At 38.5% G+C, this 25,490-nt stretch overlaps 1 protein-coding gene across 2 annotated transcripts in view; it reads left to right on the top strand.

Annotated features, from left to right (window-relative positions):
* Positions 1–522: 522 nt before the first annotated feature.
* The window catches only part of BMPR2 (bone morphogenetic protein receptor type 2), a gene marked incomplete at both ends in the record, with an annotated part of 103,766 nt that continues 78,798 nt past the window's right edge, over positions 523–25,490 (top strand). Inside the window, one exon of one of the 2 annotated variants that reach the window (XM_082483908.1) lies at positions 523–598. In XM_082483908.1, the coding sequence (XP_082340034.1) occupies positions 523–598 (76 nt within the window). The remainder of the gene's footprint in view (positions 599–25,490) is intronic. The other variant, XM_082483907.1, reaches the window with a different exon arrangement.

Below are 25,490 nucleotides of genomic sequence, written 5' to 3'. Positions count from 1 at the left end.
ACAAGAGACCTTTAACGGGATGGGACGCGGCTCTGCCGTAAGCCCGTAGAGCTCGTTATCCGTGCCCCGGCCAACCTACGGGGGCTGCTCTGACTGACATTGCTGTAGGCGCGGGCCGGCGCCTGGATATGTTTCCTTCTCCACCGGCGTGTTTCTTCGGTATCGTGAAGCTGCGCAGGAAATAAGCGTGGTTCCCAGCTCCCCCGGGAGCGCGTCGCCGTTCCCCGGCGGGGGGAGATGCCTCGGGGCCGGGAGGCAGAAGCCGGCGCTTCCCCAGCGTCCGCCGAGCGGTGCCGGCTGCCGAGGCATGAAGGCAGGCGGGTGTAATGGAGTAAGAGCGACGACGGCTCCTCTCATCTGCCATTTGCCCTTCCAGGCGGGATCGTAAACCGAGAGAGTTGAGGAAGGCTGTGCGAAAGAAGGAGGAAATTCCTCTCGTCGGGGTTCCCCCCCCCCCCCCCCCCCCGTTTTTTTCTTTTTTTTTTTTTTATTCTTCTGCCTCGATCCTCGGCTTCCCCAGGTATGACTGCCTCACTGCAGCACCTTGTGCTGGTGCTCTTGCTCTCCAGTGCCACCCTGCTGCTCAGCACTGCGGCTGGTAAGTAGCCAGTGGGTGTAACGAACTAGCCATTTTGGCAGAGGGAAAGGGGGGTGGGGTCCGCTGGTATTTGGGCACATCTGTGTCTCCTTAAAAAGTGGTGTGCATCCATTTCGGTGGCGAAGCCCGATAAAAGTTTTGAAATCCCGATACGTTAAGCGTCTCGGAGAATAAAATCGGCTTTTATTGTGTAAACGAACTCGACCTGCATTCAAGATGTATGCTTTGCCTAGATCTGCTTCTCTTGTCTAATAACTTATTTCAATTTTGGAAAAATATATAATCTTTTTGTTTTGCATACCTCGCCCTCTGTAAGGTAATGCAGGAATTTTTAATATATATTTTAATCGTCAGCAGAGCTGTGCCTGTTTTGCTGTGGGATCTTTGGGCACAGCCATTTTTAATTTTATCAGCATTGGTGCTTTTAGGGGCCTTAAACATGTGCTGCAATTTTACTGTAATGTATATTTTTTTTCTTGGAGGAGATACCTGAAGAAAAAATTCAGCTGTTTCTATTGTTACTGTTAATTATAGAACAGTAACACAGAACACTGTTGAGGAATGCTGAAAGATCGTGAAGAGTATTCTTTTTTTTTTTTTTTTAAACAAGAAGTTGGAAGCATATATGCTAAGAGCATCCCTATTCATATTTTTGAGTGCACTAGACCTATTTTTAATTTTTCTCGGAAGCTCAAGGTTAGACATTTAGGATGCTTGGCCGTGATATTGGAAGAGAGGTGTGTATTGGTCTGGCATCCTTTGGTTTTCTGTCATGGTGACAGATTAGTATGTTGGAGCGTTCTGATTGTTACTCAGCTTTGTTCGGCACTAATAGCAATTCTTGCTGTACGCATTTTTCAGCAGTTTTGGAAGACTTCTAGGACTTTAGTGTCTTTTTACTAATCGGTATCCAATTTACAGTGTTTGTGGCTTTTAGTGTTATTTTGTAATCTGATGTGTATAATTCATAAATGAATCCTTGTAATAAAAATCGCTGCATCTTGCTGGGATAACCCAACACGCTGATGGTAGTTTCTATATTACGTTTCAGTGAGGTCTTAAAATTGATTTCTTTGTCGAAGTTGAAGATACTTGTTGTAATTTTTAGGAAAATCCTGTAAATTATATGTGTTTGGGCAGTTTCTTTATTGCTCTGACTGGATAGTCTCTGATTTTCTCACTTCTGCTTTTTAAGAGGTCTCTTTCAGGAAGATATTTAAATGAAAAGATTGATGTTGCCCATATCATCCTGACCTTTGGCTGCCATTATTTTAGATTGATGTCTGCAGCGTCTCTCTGTGGTAATTTCAGAGGAGTGTTTTTCTTTTTTTTTAATTTTTTTTCCCCTTCTTTCTGGAAGAAGGGACTTCTGAAGGTCAAAAGTCTTAGTATTAAAGCACGTATGAATCAAGAATGTCCAGCATCTCAACTTTTCTTTCAAATGTAATTTTAAAAAAAGCTTAGGCTTTATTTTTCCCCTCCTTTTGTGAAAACTTCAGTGAGTTGGTAATTTCTCTGCCCTGGTGAGGGAGAAAGGTTACTGAAGGAGGGAGTATGGATTTGAAGGAGGCCAAGGGCTGGGCAGGTGGGGTCAGAGCCCATTTGCACGGTTTTGCCAATTCACCTCAATCCTGACCTGGCAACAGCATGCCCAGTATTTCAGTTCTGGTTTTGCCTTGTTAAAAGGGTATTAATGGTGCCAACTTGTTTGGTTGTTTTGTGAATAGGAACCTATTTTCTCATCGTGATTTATTTAATTGTGAAATTTTAACAATCCACATCTTAAAAAACCTTGCTTAAAATCCTCTGTAAAAGTAATTATATGCCTGATTTGAGCTTTAGTTAAAGTAACTAATGGTTGATTTTAAGGTTGCGCTGCATTTCAGAAAAAAAAAATATGTCTATACATGGGGAAGCTACACTAATGTGTAATTCTGCCCTTTTATGTTCATGAAAGAGCCAACACTCTTTCTTCTCTTCCCCTCCCCCAAAGTATGAACTGTATGCTCCCATCAGAGTGAAAATGCTGCCTTTGTAGCGTTGAAAACCCTTATTAATTCTTATTGCTGATTAGTGAATGGATACTATATCTCAGCAGTATATAGAATTGAGTGTTTATAAATGCAAAATCATGACATCAGAGGGAAAGTATCTTTAAAATAGGTTTGTAAATTTCTGTTTCGAGGAGAATGTCTGGACCTCCTTGGGGAAAGCTCCACAAAGACCTGGGTTTCCTATGGGCAGGAAAGGAAAGATGTAAAGATGCATAAAGAAAATGACAAAAAAAAATAATCTTACAGTGGGGCTATAGATGAGAGCTTCACTCTCAATCTGGAAAATGAATGAAGAAAAAAAGTAATTCTTCCTTCACCTTTGTAACTGAAGATGTAATAACTAGCTCTAGATTCAAAATTATTTACTGATCATTAGGTAAAAATTATTACTGTCGTCTACCATAAAATCCAGATCTGAACAGGTATCTGGTAACTCTGCATTTAAATCATATGTTACTCCTTGTAAAGAGAAATGATACAGTAAGGACATTTTCCTTATACTAGTCTTCAGTAAAACTTTGTGGGGTTTAACAAGTTATATTGGCAAAAAATGGTTTATGCCACTTTGTTCTTTATTTTGCAAATGACTTGAAATACCTCTTTCTAAATCTTTTCTTTAGAACTATGAGACATATTTATACGCCCTTATATTTTAGAGGATTTGGATGCATTAATCGTGAGGGTTTTGCCTGAAGAGGTGGTTAGTGAAGCTTTGAGCTGTTCCTCAATATTGCTAAAGAATTTTTGTGGGTGTTCATCTAGAACCGGTATTAAAGATATAACCTCTCCTCGTTTCACTTGCTTACCTTCTGTGATATGCAATGTTAAACCACTTTTCCTTCTTTATACGTATCCAGGGTTGACAGCATTCCATTGTCTAATGTGTAAATTATTTGCGGAAAGTATAAAGTGAAAATTAAAGCAAACAGAATATCCTTTAATCTTTGGGAGTCTTTCCATAAGTCTGTATCTGTGTGGTTCAGCAGGCCTGCAAAATTTTCTGTGAATGGAATTGGATAGAGATTGAAATATTTTTTTTTAATGATCATTTTAATTATTAATTACAGTGAGTGAGCTGAAGCATCTTTATCCAATTCTGTTTTGCCAGTTAAAGTTACTTTAGTGTCTCAGCATAATTTGTTTGGAATATGAATTGTGTGACATGAGGAAAAGCCTCCTTTGGCTATTCAACTCAGTTCTTCTAATTCAGTGTTTTGAATTAGTAACTGACTCTATGTATCTTTAATACTAAACGTTTTTTTTAAACCTGTCTGCACCCCAATTTCTACATCTTTACTAGTGCTATACCCATTATTTATGGCTCATTCAGAGGTAATCTAAAAATTAAATTCATTTTTCTGTTTGACTTGGGAGCTGTCTCAGAAGTATTAGCCTAGCAGATGGAAACAGACTGTTTGCTTGAGGGACACGACTGGTATGCTTGATGGATAACCACACGTACAAGCCTGTACGCCAGACTAGGGCTTCATTAACTGTCTAGTTGTGTAAAGAAATAGTGTAGCTGTGAAAGCATAGGATTCTGCACAGAGCCATTCACCCTGCTAAGTGCCTTTTTTCCGTTAGGTAAGTCAGCCTGTATGACCCTCTGTGATATTTCAGCCAAGCTGCTTCCAGTTTCCAAGCAAACTTCGATCCTGCACTGTGCAGTGTAGGCATAGCCTGTGAGGAAATGGAAGCTGCACTCATCTGATGGCTGAGGAGCCCAAATTTCAAGCCCTGAGATATCACACAGATACCTCACTTCAGTATGAATGGTTTTACCCTCAAAGGAACCACGTAAAAGGTTGGCTAAATTGTCTGCCTATTCTTCTCTGATGAAGGAAGGCAAACCTCACTTCACCCTGGACAAAGAGGGAAGCATGACTGTATTTCTTACAATTATTCTTTTGGTGAACTTTGTATAAAGTGGTTGTTTTGATGACACCTCTCTAGCATGTATTATGAACTTCTCTAAAAAATAATTTGTTGACTATTACATCGTTGTCCCCCCTGCCTTTTTATATTCTGTTAAGTATTTCTCAGTAGTCTGTATAGTAAGTGGCATTGTTTCCTTGACAGGTAGTACCTTTCTCTGCCTTACCAGAGGGAAGAGAAAGCTGGTATGTTAGGTTCTTCAGAAATGTTTCATTCCTAACAATAGAGTGCATGGCTTACTGTTGCTGGAGCAGTATTGTGTTTGGACTCAGTCTGACTGTGCCATGAACATGTGCTGTAATTTTCTGAGCAGAATCTGACTTTCCCAGCCAGGGCTGTGTGCAAGCAGTGTGTAAAGTTTCATTTGGAACAAAATGTTTATGCCCTGAATAAAGCAGTCTTGGTGATGCGTTATGTTGGGTAGGGCAGGAATCTGTGCATAGCTTGCATGCGGTTTTTAAGTATTAATTTTATTAAGCTTGTGGACTTAGTGGAACTGCTCACTGCTTGAATTTGAATTTAAAAATAAATGAGATGGAACAACTGTTCTCCAAAATAGAAAATCAATTTGAGTAGTGACATGTTGTTTCTTTTTAATTTTTTTTTCTTTCTCTGAAACATAAGCTCAGAGAAGTGTAAGGCTGGAAGTGGCTTCTGTTTCCTCCGTGGTCTGGTTGCATAAGTGCAGATAACAATGTTTGTCTAAAATCTCCGGTGAAGAGGGATTTCGCAGCCTGTCTAGGTAGTCTGTCCTGCTACAGTGCTTAGTTATCATGTTTTTCATAATGCAACAGTAGTAGAGTTTTTTTCCCCCTTCTATTCTAATTCAAGATTGTTTAAGATACGCCTTAATTAATATGTGGTAATCCATCTGAACATACAGCATGGAGTACACACATAGGTGAGTGCTGGGGAACATCAGTCTTGGTAAGTTCACATGTTGAAGCCTAGCGTCTCAAACTTGGCTACAGTAATTTGCAATGGGAAGCTTGAGTTGACTATCAGTGTTTTAAAATGAAATTTTTGCAATTTTAAAAAGCTGTTTTTGAAAACTTACGCTCTTCCTAAAATTTTGATTTCTGATGGTGCCCTCCTGACTCAAGGGATCTGTTACTTGCAGAGCTGGGAACTGGGCTGAGCAGCAGGAGTGGAATCTGATACGAGAGGTCAGTCTGGGTGTGGGACCAGGAGGAAAGGCTGGCTGGGCAGGAGAGATTTGAAAGGATGAAGGATTCAATCTGGTTTGCAGTGGGATGAGAATCAAGGCGTATTAGAGAGCCAGACAGAGATGGTGTCTTACATTTGTCAGACTTGTCTGGAGAATGAGTGCCTGCAGTTGTGTGGTGGAATGAAGTTTTTGCACTGGGGGAGAGAAAGCAAGCGTAGTTGTAGGTAACAGTTTTAAGATTTCTGTTCTCTTTTGTGAGAATGAATGAGAGACCTAGTAATTTAGATAATGCCTTTACCCTCCTCCCCTTCCCTCTGTCTCATGAGTTTGGAAACCACAAGGTTTTTGGGTGGTGATGGCATTTTATTCCAAGTCATTGGGGTGTGTCAGTTTTGTTGATTGCCTTCTTGGGTCTGCATCAAATCAGGTTTTTTGTTTTGAACTCTAAAGGTGTCTACATTCTGCATCTCTCAGTACTTTGTATTTTCTCTTTTGTTTCTTATTTCTGTGGGAGAGGGAGGGAAAAATAGGTACTATGGACACAGAAGACTGTCGTTGCCATCTGCAAACCCTTCCATCTCCACCATTAATTTATGATTCTGCTGGCCAACTTCAACCGTATGTGAAAGATGCTAAAAGTCTCAAGAGAATTATTTGCTACTGTTTTTATGAAGACTAGGAGCTGAGTAGAGGAGACAATTCCAAGGTTGAGGGGAGCTCCCGGGTAATTCTCTTTGCTTAAAACTAGCTGCCCACTTGGTGCAGGGATGCTGGCAAGTGTGTCCGTGTGTACACTGTTCTGGACTAAGAACATTATATTTTGTCTTCTGTTCACTCGGCATGCCTTAGGAGATCTGGGGGAGAATTGGGGATCCCTTTTGTGGGAGGGGTGGGAGTTGGGTAAGAAGTGTGGGAGAAAGGGCATGTTTATAGGCAATTAGTCTGCAGCTTGTGGAACAAATTGCGTTTCTGAAACAATGTAGTAGGCAATTTTTTAAACTAAACTTCCAAAAGAATGCCCAAATCACTATACTGAATGGTTGTCATCCATTTACGACTTTGCAGTGTGTATGAGTAACTTGCAGTTTATGGTATGCATTGTTTTTCACACTTTCAAAACTGGATTTAATTGACTATACTGTGTATACATGTAGCTTTAGCTCAGTTATCCCATGCATTAAACTTCCTTATGATCTTTTTCAATGGTGCTGTAACGTGCTTTTCCTGTGGTCCCTTTGAATGTTTTTGTTATGTATTATACTTCATTGAACCTGTGAAGTGCATGAAAAATAGTTTTATTATTTGTGTTAAGCAGGGGTAATGGAAAGGCGGGTACTCTCTCCTCCTGGGTTGGAGTGAATGGCCACCAACGACACAGCTACTGGTATAGTGAACCTTGGAGCTGCTGTCATGACTGTTACCAGCAAGTGGGCTAGGTAATGCTAGCAGTGGTGCACAGCAGTGATTACTATTATGTTTAGCCAAAAAACTGATACTACATCTATGCTCCTTCTTCTACTACATATACTTTTTCTATTTTGGGTTGTAAGCAAATATGGGTAAGAGGCCTCTCTTTCTTTTTTTTTTGAGTGACTGAGATGACTGAAAGTATAATCGTAGGTCATGTATGTTAATTGAGCTCCTTAATTTATACATTAGAGAATGCAGCACTTAATTAATATCAAAGTATTGGGCGTTGGCAGTCATCTCCCAAGCTCATCATTCTTGGCGTGAAGTACGTTTCCCTCTGTATAAGTCACAAAGGTCAGGTTCACCTGGTGTGAGAAGCTTTAACGTAGTTCAGTGACAAGAACGACTGAGTAAACATGCTCTATTGCTCTTGTTTTTGCCTTATCAGACTTACTCAGTTTGACTTGGTCTCTGTTAAAAATAAAACATTTTATTTCTGCAACCAAAGCGGCATGGGTGCAGGTACTTGGAACGAAACTCATAGACCATCCATATTAGAGAACCTTCATTAGATTTTCCCAAGAATTTAAGCTAATCCACAATCCTTTGCTATTCTGAAGTTTGCTAAGACTTGACAAACACATATCAGGAAAAATAATGGGGTCATGTTAGTGTTCAAGCTATTTTCTGTAATAATGATTGTATTCAGCAGTTGTCTGCTGCTTAAAAAATGTTTGCTTTTGTCAGCGATGGAGTGGTTCTGTTGTAGTTAGTTTGTTGCTGAAACTACTTGAAAATTGATCCTTCCTTCTGGTGCTATCCTTCAAAGAGAAATCAGTAAAGCTGGTTTAGTTGGGAGGCTTTGGTCCTTGTACCTTTTAAGTTGCAAAAATCTTAGTGTGGACATACTATACACTGCAGGTATGTGCGATATGCTGTGAACTTTGCCAGTCCTTTTATTTGTTTAAAACCTAAACCCTGGAAATTATTTTTCGGTATTTATTTGTAGACAAGGGACCTTCTTAGCTGAATATTGTGGTTTTTTTTTTATGATCACCAGTTCTTAAATATAAATTGTCGTTATATTTAGCTGTCTCAGACACGAATGATATGTAGAGCCAGTATAGTAAGATGAAGAAAACTAAGATTGTAGTAGGAAAATGGTAGTATCTATCTTTTTAGTTAAACTGTGGCACCGCCATATATATGCAAAACAGGCACTTAGCCCAACAACAATCTTTCTGTATTAAAATAATTTCAGTTGCAATCAGAGAAGGATAAAAGGAACCCTGTAATGAAGTTCGTCCGGATGCCACCACGGTGTCAGTTTCTTATGTTTGCATGTTTCGAGTTCTTTTCCTTTATTTCTAGCTGTAATGGCGCAGGCCAGGGAGTTGTAGCTGCAGCAGCTGCCTTGATTGAAATAGCCACATAGGCCTGGGCTCTGCCAGCTGTAAGAGGAGACCAGCGCTGGGTCAGGGCGCACACTCCTGTCTCGAAGGGCTTGCTGCTGGTACTTGAGTAGGACTCAGCTGAGAAGTGGAAGAACTTGTTCCAGCATTCTGTGCTATTCTTACTCTGCTTTGCAGGCTGGGATGAATGACGCCGTGAATCTCAATGAGTGAAAAAAAGATGCGGAAACATGGAAAAAAATTAGGGTAAATCATTTCTCATGCCCACTGCAGCAGTATTTGGATCGCCCTGTAAACTTTTTTATGTAGAACATATGTAAATCCCCAATTCTAGTGTGTATTGCATAGATAAAGTGAAGATGACTTGTAATACGTGTATATGGGTGTGTGTGTCTGTATGGGTATACATCCTCATGTACTCAGTATGTTACCAAAATTCAAGCATACCAATCTGCTTCACTGCTAACCCTAATATTTTAGTATTAGCTAATTAGCCATTTGCTTAGTGTTCTTAATTTCCAAAAAGTCCTTATAAACAGCTTATTTTGTGTGACTGGTAAACGTTACATTCATTAATTACATCCAGATTTTACCAGGACCTGTTAAATAATTTCTCTTTTAGTCATACAAAAATGAATCTGGTCTAATTAAATTTTAGTTAAATTTAGTCTGTAGTAGTTAATGCTGTAGCAGAATACAATTATTTGGCCACAGTTGTTTAACATTGTTTTAGCTAAGAATTTAAAATCTAGTAAATATTTTTTTTCCTAAATTTTTCAGTACAAACTTAGAAATACCTTAAATGGCAAATACAGAGACTTTCTTTGCTCTTATTGTTTCCTGTCAGAGAAGTAGTACCATTAATGAAGCTGTCAGCAAATTTAGCTTCCCTTATTTTAAGGAGTAGTGGAATAGAATGTAGTAAATGAATTTAAAAACTGGGGAGAAGGTGTGTAAAATAAGGAAGTGATACAATAACAATATAGTAATGCAAACAACTTCATGGTTCCACTTTGAGAATGCAAGAATATTTCCTTCTGCCTTTCCCCTGTGCAGGGGGAAAAAAAAAAGCAGTGAGGTCCTAAGATGCTTGAGTGATAAGTAGTGCCATAATATATGAGACTGGCAAGCATATTTTGAGCAGAGGAAATCTAGAGGTGTTGAAGAGGGAATGCAGTGAAAGTGATGTTGAATTCGGTCCTGCTGAGGAACGGAAGAGTTAAATGTTAAAGCAACTATACAGATGTCATGTACTTTGAAGCAGCCATCAAAAAAAAGTTCTTCATCTTGAAGCAAGTGAAGTTCTGCAAAAGGAGGCAGATATTGTCAAAGTGATATCTGGACAACAATTTGATTTTATCTACTGGTTTTGGAAGAGTGGGAGAGGGTTAGTAGCAAAAGAACTGAGCTGAGAACATAATTAAGGCATGTAGAGGAATAAATAATGGGCTTTTAACATGGTGTAAACAGAACTGTGAGCAGAGCTGGTGATCCAGTAAGGAGGGTAGAAGATAGGCAGAAAAGTCAAAAAACTCCATAGTTAATTAGGATTCTCATTAAAAATTGGGGGACCAATTGGGCGGAATGGTGAACTGTGTGTAGCACGCAGGGCAATGTGTGTTACACTCTTACTCCTTCTGTATGTCCTGTTACAGAAAGAAGCTTGCACTAGCTGAGTGAGAAAGCACCTGGAGTTGCCAGTAAATCCAGAATATGACCCCCAGAATTGTGTCTGAACTGCAGTGTGTGTAACTAGTACCCATCAAAATAGCAACAGGTTTTTGTTTAAACTGCTGGGAGCGTAAAGAAACTAAAATTTTAACTTCTAAAAATCCTTTTTATGTGGCAAATACTGCAAAACTTTACTGAGCATGCTTTTATACAAAGAACCTGAATAATCCACAGTTGTACTAACTGAAATGAGAATTGCATAGAATCTCAACCCTTTTTATGACTTTATCTCCTTGCATTTGTTTAGGATTAATCTTCCATAAAATTGTTGTTAAATATTTGTGAAAATCAGTGCAAGGAATGCTTAATTTAAGTGATTAAATGGCTATGGAGTTCTACAAATAGTACCTGTGTTTTAACGTTGCTTTACAACTAACAAGAAGCGTTACAGCTCCTCTTTGGTGGCAGGTTACATGTATTTGTCTGTATATGGTTATCTTTTCTGCCAACTTCAAAGCTTAAAATATAGTTAAATCCGTAGTTTTTAGACACCAGGTTTTGATGTACATTTAACAACGCTGTTATATATCACTTCCAATCTTCCTGCAATATGTTCCTGCATATAATGCAAAATAAAACCCAAACAAAAGACATCAACAGCCTTTAGCCAGGCTTCTAATTGAAGTTAATCAAGATAATTCTAAATATTGAACTCCGTACTGTATCAGCTACCTTGTCTTCTGTATTTGATTACTGAAGGGAAAATGAAAATTTATGTGAAAGTTGTGTATTTAAGTGGAAATTTGAATAAGTCATTTTCCCTTTCTGTGCTGAAGTGATGCCAGTTATGAGCCTCTCAATGTTGCTTTTTTCACATATTTTTGTGTTTATGCTATAAGCTTAAAACAAGAATCACTTTGGGACGGTGAAGTTCAGTACAGTTATATTATATTTTCAAATGTTTATTATACAAGATGCTGGTGTAATCCCACCAGCCTTTTTAGTATTCCAGTGTTATGAATACTTTATTCGTTTATACAAATTTACAGTTAGTTCTTTGAACTTGGCACAGATTTTGGACATCAGGCATTTTAATAAGAATATCGGGAAACACTAAGAAGTAAGCCTATTGCAATATCCTTGCTTCTCCAGATAAAACTAGACATCCTGGTTGGATGTTTACCAGTGTTATTACAGGACAAGGTATTTATGTCTTGATTCTTTTCCTAGATTTGCCCACCCTTCTCCACCCTTGGTTTTATTATTCTTTTTAGTAGGTTAGAATAAGCATGTAATGAATTTACCTTTATGTTACTGACATGTGCTTTCAACATATAATTGCAACTAAATAGTTTAAAATAATCTAGGAATGCCACATACAAGGAGTTATTACTTTTAGCTGAAATATATAATAACAAATGAGGATGACGTATGCGATGGAATCTGATAGCAAATTCCTTTGTGGCAATTACATAAAGCAGTTAGTTTCAGTGCTTAATTGATAACACCGGGGCTTGCTTCACTTCCGTGAGGTGTGGGAATCTGAGGTGCAGAGGTAACTGCATTCCATCAGGTTTCAGTCTAGACAGGCAGAGAGCATCATTCATCCTGTACCAAACAAGGAAGGCTGATCACCTTCTTAAAAGTGACCTTGCAGCGAAGGAATGTGCTGTGGTGGGCACACATGAAGGCAAGTCAAGAGCTCAGTTTGATCACAAGCAATACTCTTCCTAGAATGAAACGTCGTGACTGGAAAACATGCTATCTGGATTGCAGAATGTTGGTTTCTTCTCATTTCATATGAGTGGCAGTTTTTGAAAGAAACAGTTTAATGAAATGCTGTACAGTTAATTATATATTTGATTGAAGGAAAAGCTTATCTAGTTGAGGTGGGGGGAAGTTTGAAGTACACTTTTATAGCAAAAAGTATTAGGAAATGCTATTAAAGATTAATCTCCCTCCTTTAATTGAAGAGTAGTAGAGTGAGCTTTGACTTTTTCAAACAAGGTTGCCAACAAAAGGGTGCCTTTTTCCCCCCTTTTTTTAAGCGGATGTGTCTACTTCTAAGGCATATCAAAATGCAAAGGTAAAGTGTGATGTAGCACAAGCTGAGCCCAGTTTAATTAGTTTTACTGGATTTGCCAGCTTGATTTCTATGTGGACATTACCAGAATCAGCTGGGAAGGACGGCTGAGGGGAAAAATAGTGGAGCTGTCAAGGAAAGTGTGGAAAGGTATTTTCAAGTTTTCTTGGTGACGTGAGGACAAACAGTGAGTAGCAGATGCCCCTGATAGCACAGGAGGCACAAGCAGTGAGATGCACCATGACAGCTTGAGGATAAATGTTAAGAACTCATGAACAAAGAGATGTAAAGGAACAGGATCAGTTCAGATGGAAACTAAATAGTTTGCCAACTGCTTTGCTTTGATTGCCTGTGTGCATGCTCCTAACCTGCAATAAGTGTAAGATAGCTCTCGGAAAGAAGTTGTTAGCATGCACATTCAAAGTTGCTGCAGAATATTTGTACACTAAATTCCCACTGTAATTTCCTATTTTATCTGGCTTTGTGGACATAATTGCTTCTCCCTTGTTAGTTGTTCTGCTTGAGCAGGAGATGATAATTCCTCTGTAGTTTAGACTCCAAGTGGAGCACTTAAAGAAGAGAAGCTGTAAATGTTGTATTTAGGAGAGGATGAACACAATTCTAGTTTTGTTTTCACTAGCAAAACCAGAATAACCTAAAAGCAGAGCATTAAAACCAAACGTGAAACCAGTCACATAAAGCGAAAAAATGTCTTGATTGTAACTATCTGTCTGGCCTTAATTCAGCTGCTTTGTGCATAATTGTGACAATTTTTATAAAGTATTTTTTCTGCAGGATCTCTGCCTCAGTTGGTGGAAGAAGGGGTAATTTTAAGTTCTTAGAGAGAATAGACTTCCACTGTTGCAGACCTTCCTGCTTCTCTCTTCCCCTTGGATGTTATATCCTCCAGTTCGGAGGTGGTTCTTCATGTGTGCTTCTTTCTGGGTATTCTCTCGTCTTCATTTTCACTCAGTCCCCTTATTTCATTTATTGTAAAAGACATTTTTATTTAAACTTGAACATTACTGTTTTATGCATTTCTTCACCTTAATGAAAAGAAACAAGTTGTATCATGTTACTAAAAAGAGATCTTTGATAAGTGCTCAAATCAACTGGGATGCATAAAGGAAGTGCAAAAGACTGAAGTTTATTCTTCCCTAAAGGAATGCTTAGCTTCCCCAACTCTTCTGGTATGCTTTCTAAAAGTGCGGCTCTCTTATTTTTCTACTTTTATTGTCTTGCAGAACACAAACTCTGAGAATCTTGATCAACAGATGACAGATCCTCTGTGAATGCATCATTTGTTCTGGGAGAAATGCAGTGGGGTGAGATTTGAGGCAGTATAGGACAGTCATTGCCTACATAAACTTGGCTCATTATAGCCCATGAGAAGTGGCTCATCTACTAAACTTCTTTTAAACATGCATGAGCTTGAGTGGGTAATTAAGGAAGCGATTTCAGATACATATTTAAATAATGCTTTCGGAAGAATCATATGATGGTTTGGTTAGGATTTGGGGAGGGGGACAGTTACGGTAAAATTGTGTGAAGAGGTTTTCTAGTACTTAGGGAATATACAGGTTCCATGCCCCAGATTTCCAGGCTACTTCTCCTGCAGTGCATTTTACTAGAGGTTTCAAGGACTTTTAAAAGACAAGCTGCTAATGTATTTTTTCACTATGTGTAGAAGAAAATCAAAATTATTCTCAGTGTTGTCAACTACTGTATGGCAAGGGGAGGGTGTGACAGTTCAAAAAGAAAATCATCATGCCGTCTTGGAGATCTGCAGTTAGTCATTAGTGTGATAGCGGATACTTTGCCTTATAGTTCTGCTAGAATATTTTGAATTCTCATCTTTGTGTTTAGAGTTGTATTGTGCAAGACAGATGAGATCAGGCTTTGGAAGTTAGCTTAGAACTGCTGTAGCCTTTGCTTGCTCTGCCCTTCCTATCCTTCCGGTTTTTATTCACAAAATGTATACAGATGTGAATACAAAGACTGTCCTCATCTCAAATGTCTCCGTTTGAGGAAAAATGATAGAGTTCCTCTCTTCTGTCCCATACCTGGCATGTGGCAGCGTTTATCCAGTTCTGTTCAGGAGTGCAGAAGATTTGTTTTAGCATACGATAATAAGCCTCTTATAGCTTTAAAATTAACAGAACTTAAACTAGAGTCAGAGTTAACTATGTCTTTAGCAATGATACTCCTAGAGAGAAGCTCTTAAATTCCTCTCTAATGGTCCATCAAATAGTTGCTTTTCCTTATCAGGAGCTGACAAACCATACAGTACTGTCTGTCTCTACAGATTCCTGTGCTCGAGTTAAATTGTCTTAAGTGCAAATGATCACACCAAGTAGCAGTGCTTAAGCAGCACAATCAAAATATGTTTGTGTGAGAGCTGCATCCCCTTTGCGCTTACTAGTGGGAGCACCAGCAGCATTAAAGACCAGCAGCTTAAATCTGGATGCCCTGACTGGCCTGCTGGTTCATGTTCAGTGCCTTGCCTAATTCAGGCTTGCTATTTCTGTGTGGAACAGAAATAGATGCATTCAAAGGTAAAGTTGCATGCCGCCCTCCGGGGCAGAGGTTGGTTTGGAAGCAGTATTCGGCTTTTGCTTTGAACCTGTGACAGTATTGAAGACGATGAATTGTTGCAAGCTGCAAGCCCAGATATTTTGTAAAAGCAGCTGAGGGAAAAGGAAATAGTAGTTACGGCTGCTACATAAGACGAAGAAAGGAAACGGGAGCCTCCCTCAAGTGCAGCCACTAAGCAAAATAGTTAAAAATAGCTGCTTATCCCATCTAAGCAATTGTCTAAGTTGCCATAAATGTTGTTGTTTCTTGGGAGCTGGAGACAAATCCCATTCCCTGGATTTTCTGTTCTGAGACACCAGTTGTGTTTTGAGAACTTGTGCTACGCACACTGCCGATTGTTGTAGTACAGATGTTTAAAAAAAAAAAAGGCATTGAAGCCTAACTGTAATAGTAATGAGGAAAAGTATCAGAGTACTTACAAACTATCTAGACAATGGATAGAAGGAGGACTGTAGTGAGATGAAGTATCTCGCTGTTGCTACACATGCCACCTGGAAAGAGCCACAGATCTCTGGTTTGCTGGCTCCCAGTCCATTGTCATCCACTTCACCATTTTGGGTTTCTTTCCTTACGATCCCAAGCTGATGTTCTACTGAGACATCTCATAATTGAAAGCTGACTGTGAAACCAGCATAATTAGTAGAACTACACTTACAGAGAAAAGTTGTGAAAAGTGGTGATTTTATTGCAAAACATACAACTATTAGAGATACCAATTTTTAATGAAATTTTGTTTTCAGAACGTTTAGAAATGCATTTATTAATTTCTTACCACTCTTAACTGCTCTGTTTCAATTTTATACATTGTCATTTGAAATGTATTTTGGAGTGTTTTACCTTGCGTTTTACCTTACTGCTATTTGAATTCTGCTTAGTTAAACTGAATTTTTTATAACAATTCCTGACCCCTCAAATTTCTTTGACTTGTTACCCCAAGCAGGCCACGGATTCCAAATATCTGTTGTTTTGTATCATCCACTCATCCTCTTTGTCTGTTTGATTGAGCTGCTCCTGTGAAGTTTAATAAACAGCTAAGACAGCTGAACAAATGACTAAATAGTTTTTTTGGTAGTGTATACAATTGCCCAGCTACAGGAATATATTTTAATGATTCAGCAAAAATATGGTGCTTACTTGGTAGGCACATGGTGGATGTTCCTTATTTTAGATGAAAGTCAATTTCTAATCTTAAGATGTATCTATATTTAAATTACCAAATCCAAGTGTCTCTACTCTGATGTGATTTCACTGCATTTCTTAGAAGCAGCAGTAAACTAGAACATTCTCTACGTAACCTTTTTTTTTTCCCTTTTCTTTTGACAGTGTGTATCCTTGTTTATTTTATTGCAAGAAAAAACAAAGTACAGGGACATGAGTACATTGCTGAAATTTCACTGTTCTTATTTCCTTTTTTCATCTTTGTGTATTTCCTTTGTGGTTTTCACTTTTTTTTTTTTCCTCTTCTGTCAAATGTTCTCCAAGTGCCTGTTCTGCTTGTAGAGGGGAGAGAAAATAGGTAATTTGAGCCTTAGCATTATCCAGTTATGTTGATAGAATGTTTTGGTGTCTAATACTGGTATACGTAAAAGTACTCTGAGCCCTGCCTTCCCTGTAGATTTTTAAGAAACTGCTAGACATGAAGAACATGTAAACGAGCATGTGAAACCCTAAGAGCATTTTCTGTTAACCTTTTCTGAAGCTATTCATTTTTCACATCTCAAGTAGTGAGTTTAGTGTGAGGAAATCTGGTGGGCTACTATCTGAGAATCAGTTAAAGTGGATTATATGGGTTTACTTGGATATTGCTAATTTCTCAGTGCAGTTTGAATTTTAAGCTATATATGCTATGTTGGAACTTTAAAGTAATTGTGTCTATTTGTTCTGTCTAATCAGCTGATTTCTGTTCCCTTGCTATTTGTAATAGCCATTATTTTTGCTAATAGTGAGCTTTGTAAGTTTTCTTAAGGCTCATTGTGTGACAGAGCAGGATGATTATGGTCTTAAAATTAGTGACTTTGGAATTAGGAAACAACATTTAAAGACATCTTTGGAGAGTTCATACTTTGAGCGTTCAAGTTCCAAAAAGGAGGATGTAGTGTTATTAAATTCCTGCATTAAAATACACTAGTTGCCAAACCTTACAGTGTTGCCATATTAAAACCATTATGAATGGACCATGGACACTGAACTATAGTTTCTTTATTGTGGGAGAAACATGCTAACTAGGTGCAGATTTCAAACTGTGTTAATGAAAAAGTACAGTAGATCTGCAAGCATTGAAATCTGTTGTGGTGTACAGATGAAGAGTGGATTAAAATAGAAGAATGTATGCTGTAGTGTTGGTTCGTAGATAAAAAAGAGAAGAGATCCATAACAGAAAAGGTTATTTTAATAACTTATTGCTTGGAAGCACAAGAAATGCTAGTGAGGTGCAAGAATGCTGATAACATAATTGGAGATAAACTTTTTTCCTTTCTAATTTTCTTCTGTGGCTTAATGGCTAAGCTCTAGGCACTAGACTGGTGTGAAGAATGAATCCTCCTCACAAGAGCTATGTAATAAAGACCTCTTTAAGCATATGAAAAAAAAAATCAAATTTGAGTTAGTCGCTGGAAAAGATTGGACAGAGAGAAATTGTTTTCTTAGTAAATCTAAATAGTTGACTTTTGATGTTAGCCCGACACACGCACACAGTTTGTCCGTAATTACCTGTCTCTGCCATAGTATGAACAGGTTCCTTCTCTCAGCTCTGTTTCCATCGTATGTAATTTTGTTTGGTACCAAACACATAAGAACCTGCAGAGAAGCAATATATTAATTCAAAATATATTGTATGTTACCATTATTGTTTGTTGATGTAATTCTCTAAATGCTACTGAATACAAATATAAGCTAGCTGTTGAAGTAGCTGAATTGTACCTTAAACCCAGACATTTGAAGCATTGGAATCAATCTCTTCAGCTAAATATTAGGACTTCTCATAGGCCTTTCTCATATGAAAGATTAAGCCTTGCCAGGGATGGGCATGTTATTTAATGAAATATCTGTAAGCTTTTGTTTTCTTTAAAACAAGTATTCCCTGCTACTGCTATCCTCATGAATGCTAAAGAATAACAGAATTCTTAGTCTGTGTTATTCTAAGTGCCAGATAACGAGCAGGGAATATATCCTGGTGAGATAGGGCTGTGTTATCTATTCATTTTTCTGATGAGGAATTGAGGCATAGAGAGTGGCTTGCCTCAAATTGTCTCTGGTTGTCTTTGGTGGAACACTGCTCGAGTTCTGCACTTGTAGGCTCAACCTGTAGCCACTGGATAATTCTCGTATCCCCAGTTCTGCCCAAATGATTTCATCCTATGTGATAAGAAGTTATTAGTTTCAATTTGTAAATTACTGCTCATGTTGTTGGGAGATTGTTTGGTTACATAAATGTGCACTGCTAGAAACTTTAGAGTTTCTATTATTAATTATTATTAATGTCATTAAAAAATATCTTGCTGTATGCTTTGATCCTAGCAGTTTATTTCCTACTGTTTCTTACTACAATAATATTTTTTTCTTAAGGACTACGTTGTGACCAGAATTGTAGAATAAATGCCAGGTACCTAGAGGGTAGGGGTCAGGGGGGAAAGCTGCTTTTGCAAAGCAGAGTTGCTCTTTATTGGAGACTACAAGCATTTCCAATCTCTCTTTTCTCTGCTTCAGTTGCATCTTCTTCTGGCTTTTGATCTTTTCATTTGGTTTTGACCTACTTTGCTTTTGTCTGCTTCTCTGAGAAGTGGCACCACTGCTGCGTCCTCCACTAGCCTGTATTCTGTCTTCTCTCTGCTTTTTATATATTAGCATTCTTAGTATTTTCCTTTCTTCCTATTTTGTGTGCTTTCCTGGCAAGAGCAAGGAGCTTAGGAGAGGGTTGTGCTTTTAATTCCAGTTTTACCAGAATTGGTACTTGACTGTTGGAGGAGAAACTCAAGGTAAGTTCACCTTGGCTCATTCATAAAGCAGCTGACCACATTTTTACCTGCTTATGGAAGCAGCATGTACACCAATCCAATGTCCTAGAGAAACTGTAGAGCATGTCCAGTGCTGCTGGTCTGTGAAAAATTGAGTTTCCAAACTAACAACTTCTTCTGAAGTTTTTCAGAGGCCTATAATTTTGGTACTTTGTCAAGAAAATGAGCAATTCTCCCTCTATTCCCCTTCCACTTCCCCAAAAGAAAAAAAAGAGCTAGCCGCAAACCGACCAAAAGCCACACCCTTGGTATGAGGCAGCCCGTCTGCCACATCTTAAATTCAGCTTCTTCCCGTTTTAGAATTTGTCAACAGAACACTTTCAAAAAGTATTTTAATATGGACTTCACAAGCTATTTTTTCTAGTCTTACTCTCAGGCATGACAGCATGATTTTAACAGAATCTGGTTTTCACTTCCATGTAAAATAAGAGAAAAATACTTGCTGTATGAGATCTGTGACCACACTGATAGTTTGGCAAACGTCTTAAGCAACCGAAAATAGAGTTCTCCTAAGATGTGTCAGATCCTTAATTACAGGCAGAGTTCCAGGCTTGGTTATAATAAACGTAATTATTCCCTCCTCTCTCAATTTAAATTAAAAGTAAGTAAATATAAATAATGTCAACCCAGCTGTCCCTCAATGCTGTCCTTATTTGGCTAACATTGAAAAGATGGTTAACAATGCAATTAGTTTAAGAAGACGTCCTAAAACTTGAGTTTCAGGTTATGTATATGAGCATACTGAGCTGAAATAATATGAAGATAAACTAGAACAGGAATACTTGTGGTGGTCAGTTTAACAAAACCAAATCATGATAAAAAGCCAAGGACAAATCAGACCTAGTGTGTTAATGGAAATATTTATAATGTATTTGACCTGAATTGCCATCAGGTCTTCTACTGCTTTTCAATTTTGATGAAAACTTTCCTTCTGCTTGAATTTGTTTTGTAACATTATTAATATTTAAACAAAAACAAACAACCCAAAAGTTGGCAAAATAATTTCGTAGAGTTTGCAGGGAGAAATCTGTAACTCCTAGCAAAAAATTTTTGAAGAAGATGAGCAAGCAGTCCATTATCTAACGATGGAGAATTCACATCACTGCTATTCTGCAGCTTGTTCCCACTCCTGATGCATCTCAAAGAAGGTGCCGGCTGTGGAGGATGGTATTCTAGTAACTGCTCCCTCTTGCTTTCTGCTCTGTAAGCAGAAGGACTTGTATTCAGATGAGTGTTTTTAATGGGTCCATTCATAGGTTACGCGTCTTCATGCAGAGCATAAACTCCTTCAGAGCTGCACATGTTCTGAGTTTTACAGTCGTGTTTCAAATAACAAAACCTTACATCCCTGTGGAGAGAGATTGTTGCGTTCTCTCTCTGGGACTGCCCCAGTGACACAAACTGTGCATCTGACAACTAGTTTTACATAGGAAAGATTGTTCTAAAGGCCTTTACAGGAGTAAAATTTTTCTTGTCATCATTCCTTTTGTGAAGACAATGGTACCGTTTTTAATGGCTTATGCAGGTGAAGGGGTGCAGCTGGCTGGTGTGGATGAGGTACCTCCTTGCCCCCTCCATATTTTTAAAAGCTTGCATGAGGCAGTTTAGTTTTCAAGGGAGCCAGCAAGAGGTTTGACTTGAGACTGTTTTCTCTGGGCATGAGACACAATGAATCTTAAAAGCAATATGAGAGACTGGCTCAAAGACACAAGGGAGGAATTGGTATAGAGTGCCCCCTCTCCTTGCTTTACCAGCGTACTTCATTTGAAGCTTACACTGGCTGTGTTGAAGTAGTTACCCTTCTTGGAGGGGAGTTTCATCCCCATCTTGATGAAACATATTTGGTGATTCCTGCAGCAAGCAGAGACCTGTTCCAGGTCTGCCAGAAATTGCCTAAGGGCCAGTGATAGGGCTCTGGCTGTTGGGAGGGATTCTGGTAAGTGGACTATTTGACGCTTATGTTTTAAATTCCCTGATGCTGCAGTTCCAGTCACTGCTTATGATGAAATCATGTAACCAGTAAATTATTTACAGAGGCAGGGCTAGATTGGCAGAGGTGCCCTCATTGTGAAGTGAAAGCTCCCTAAAGCAATGAAACAATAGAGAATAGAATTGGAGCAGAATTTAAATGAAGTCAAGATTTTGTGGCAGCCAGCCAGAAGGCCAGATCGGGTTTACTGAAGTACTGGCTGGGTTTGTCTTCATAATCTGATACTGAGCCCTGGAAGCTTGTAGAGCTTTCTCATTTTGTCTATAAGATGATGAAAATGTGTGATTGTCATAGCATCTTCTTATAATTGCTACTATGATTTTGCTTATCAAGAACTTGGAAGAGATCCTCTTCTCAAGTATTATTAGCAAAGCTGGGGAGGCAAGGTCACTTCAGTTCAAGTCAAGCTCGTTTAGAAGCTGGGTCTGCTGACCACTCTTGGTATGGCTGAAATACTATATTTAAAACAACAGCAGCAAGAAAACTACAGTCCTCCCTCTCCATCTGCATACCTGCTCCCACCCTCCACACCCCAGGCAAAAACCTGACTGAGAACAGACTTGTTAGCAGATTAAAAAGTTCTGTTGTGACTCTCATGCACGGATTATGTAGGCCTCCCAGGTTCGTATCCTCGTCTGAACAGAACATGGGGCAGAGGTAGCTAGCTGTGTTGGATGGGTATAAGGGAGAAACCCAGCAGAAAGAAACAACAGTATTCTAAGGGAAATATCAGAAGAACTTAAATTTGAGTATCTTGTATATTCTTGCTGCTTTCAAATATTCAGTTACCACTAACTTCAGTTTGTTATCTAGTGTCATCCTTACTGGCTTTAGGTTTTGTTGGTACATCTTTAAAAACAGTCTGTGGAAGTTTTTAGGTGTGCAGCTGAAGTGAACTTCAAGATCAAATATTTAACAGTATTTATTACTATAACTTACTTGCCTATTTTTACAGGTTTTACAGTTATATTGTGATACATTTTTGAAAGTTTCATGAAGCTGAGAGAAATGAGTTTTGAAGGTAGATTCCCCCCCACTCCAATGGCTACTGAAGCAGGCAGACAAACTCTTCTGAACCTCTCTAAATATTCTTCATAAACAGTAATAGATGTCTTGTCTTGTTTTTCTAATCCTTAACTACTTACTGTGATTTCTTTATGATTTCATTGAAAGCTAGCCATTATCCCACAGGAAACAGATGGTTTCAGAGCTAAATATTAAACTTTTTTGACTTGTCATGGCTTATGTTTTAAATAAGATTAGATAGTTTTTGAACAATTTTGTGTAACTTGCACTTTCATGAATGAATTACCTATCTTTGTCGTTCTTAACAGCTGCAACTGAGCAGTGTTCATTGAATGTATACAAAAGTAGTGCATCATAGCCAGAAAATACTTTAAATCCTTTCAGCTAAAGATAGTCATCTGGTGGGACAGAATCTCTGCATTTCAGTGGTTAAGTAATCTCTTTCTGATGCTCTTGTAGTAGGTAGGGCAAAGTGAAAACTTCAGGACTGGTATGTAAGCTAGGCAGCTAACTGGAAGCAAAGGTTAATTTTCACATGTCATTAATTTGCTGTGGAATGGTGCTTGCCAGGGTCAGTGCTAGCATCGTGATTTGCAAAGGGTGTGACACCTTCACCATTCATACTATTTTTGTTTTAGGGAGCAGTTTGTGTTGGTAGAACAGGTTCATTGTTACCTTGAAAAGCAAGTAGCCCATGAGATAACCTGTTATTCTATTCCAAAAGTTTTAATATTCAATTCTAGATGCACTTCTTTTAGGTAGATCAGTTTTATCCATGAATAGAGAATTTTATTTTTGCACGGAGTTGCTTTTTTAGGAAATGTCTGCAAGTAACGATAGCTGAGGTTTGGTCAGTAGGTGCCCTTTGAGGTAGGGAGAGGCAGAAGAGTACTTACAGTTCTTTTCTTACTTGTCTCCAGTTACTTGTTGCATTCTGGAAAGGGTCTTCAGGAACCAGGCAGGAGACTGCCATTCCTGGAGCTGATGATTTAGTCATCCTTCTACAGCAGCAATCCATTAGGAGATCTCTCTCTTCCAGCTTCTCTCCTACTCCTAGCTATGTACTCCTTCCTCTCCCTTGTATTCATCCAGAACCCCTCATTAAGCAGCTTTAAGTCACTAACCTGGCAGAAATTTAAGTAGTGTGTTTGTGGGACTAATGACCTAGTTTTCTGCCAGACTGCTGAGTTACAGCAGCTCGCAGGGGCTCCTGCTGTGGGTCAGCTCCAACACTTGTTAAATAGTGGGAGTGTGCAGTGCTTTTGTACCGTGCTTTGAAATTTTCAATGTTACTGGCAATTATTCCGAGAAGGAAATTTAGCTCTGCCTGTTCACTGTATTTATTCAGGAACTTCAGGACTGTTAGATGTTGAAACAGTATCTGTGTATGTACTTAGATTCTGCGATGGGGTGGGCTACTTAATAACACACATCTACGTGCTATTTTAAATTTGAAGAGCCTGTGACACTTCCCTTTGCTGCAGAATGGGCTGTATTTCTTCTTTCATGTTCTTGGACCAAAGTTTCATAGCTGACTATCTTGGCTATTTAAACTCGCCCCTTAAAACATGCATCAGACTGATGGACATAATTAATTGTCTCTAAAGCATGGTTCTTCTGAATATGAGAAAAATGATTGTAACAACGCAGAATATTATCTTATAACTGAGCATTTGAAATGTGAAACATTGTAGAATTTTGTAGAATAGTTTAGTATTTACATGATGTGCAAAATGGCTTACAAGGTGTAAGCAGGTAAAAGAAATACATAGTAAGGCAAGATCTAAGTGATAAACTAGTTAAGTCCATAAGATAGAAATTTTTAAGACTTGGAGAAAAAAGGGCATCAGTTGCTGAGTATTTTTCCTGTAACAGCTAATCTTCAAGCCTGAATTTCCTTCATCTACACATATATTCATCTGCCTTCCAAGCTGAAATACTTGCCTGCGTATTTTTTCATATTTGAGTAGCCATTTATGTTAAGTAGATTGAAATGATGTTCAGAGTGATCAAACACCTTTTTATCTTTCATTATTGTCAAAGTTCATTCTCATAAAGCTAATTTAGGGTCATTTTGTTGTGATAATAGTGCAATTGTCTTGCTTTGTAATCTGTCTTTATACACCAGCTCCATTTGAAACTCTCCCTCTTCCCAGTGCCTTTACCTTATCTTAGAGGAAGACCTGAGATGTTTGCATTGGACTACAGCACAAGTAGTCTTGAATTTCATGGATGCTTGTGTATAAGGAAAGGCAAGTCTGATTATTTGCAACACTTGAAATTCCAAAGTCCACTGGTATTTGTCCAGGTCATTAGGAGTGAAGTTACTCAGGGTCAGCACGAAGAAGGAAGTAACAGATTTACTGCTAAGAAATGTCTCGGAAATGTCTCTGCGAAGTAATTACACACAGGAAGCTGTATGGGAATAGGAAGTCCGAAAAGGCCAAAACTGGCGACTTACAAGATTTGGGGAGAGTCCACATACCTGTGACTAGCAGGCCCACTGCTGATTTTTTCTCTTCAACTTGAGTGCTCGTTGCCCAACAATCCAGATCTGGTTTTTGGTATTTTGGTGTGGGTTTGGTGTTTTTTTTTTTTTTCCCCCACAAATAAATTATTATTTTCAAACACATAATTACGATGAATTTCTCTACTTTTTGCTTGGCTTCTATGGGTTTCTAGAGGCTTGTCAGAGATGAGCGTAAAATGATTTTCAGGAAGGAAATCACATTGCTAGTAAATAATCCAGTTAAATTTTAATGCAGGGAGTGTATGGATGTCTAATTTCTCTGGGACAGCTTCTATCATTCATAGTTACTGAAATAATGAATGTTTTCTCTGTAGTTTATTTAAAGGGATCTTCAGAGAACCTCTTTGCATATTCTATCAAAATATATGCAAATTGACTACCCACAAGTCCATTCACTAAGCTATCAAAAATGTATTCAAGCTCTTCAAAAGAATTGAGCCAAGTGAAGATTTTGTCCTGAAGTGATATCAGGAACATAGCAGATTCTTCCAATGTCTTATTTCTTTAAGAGTAAAATTGGAATTTCTTCATCTGTTGGTGTACGTACTGGGTAATGGGTTGCTGTGAAATCGGTGGTGTTGCCTTTCAGCTCCAGAGAGGTCAAAGAATGAAGTGCTGTAGAATTTACTCTGCAAAGCTTTAGTGTAGTTTACTCTTCTTTGTACAATTCTATACTGTCATTACTCAATACAGGACAAGGTTACAGCTTAAACTTCTATAAAATTCCCATAAAACCACTGTGACAATCAAGTCAATGATTTTAAGAATAATTTCCCCATGAAAAAGTTTTTGGTTTTAATTCTTGGAAGTGTGGATGCTATCACACAGTGGGTTACTGAAACAATCAGCTGACAATGACGATTCGCTCTGTTTTCTACCACTCCTCCAGTCAGCATTTGGTGAGCACCAATTTCTATTTCAGTGATCTGACCCCTGACTCCAACATACTGGCTTATTTGCATTTGTAGATTTCTTACATATTTGATTTGCTTTTGAAGGAAGCAA

This window comes from Vanellus vanellus, assembly GCF_965231255.1.
Source record: "Vanellus vanellus genome assembly, chromosome: 5".
Classification (NCBI taxonomy): Eukaryota; Metazoa; Chordata; class Aves; order Charadriiformes; family Charadriidae; genus Vanellus; species Vanellus vanellus.
The sequence above is the reverse complement of the archived record's forward strand: the minus strand, read 5'-3'. Positions and strand labels throughout refer to the sequence as shown.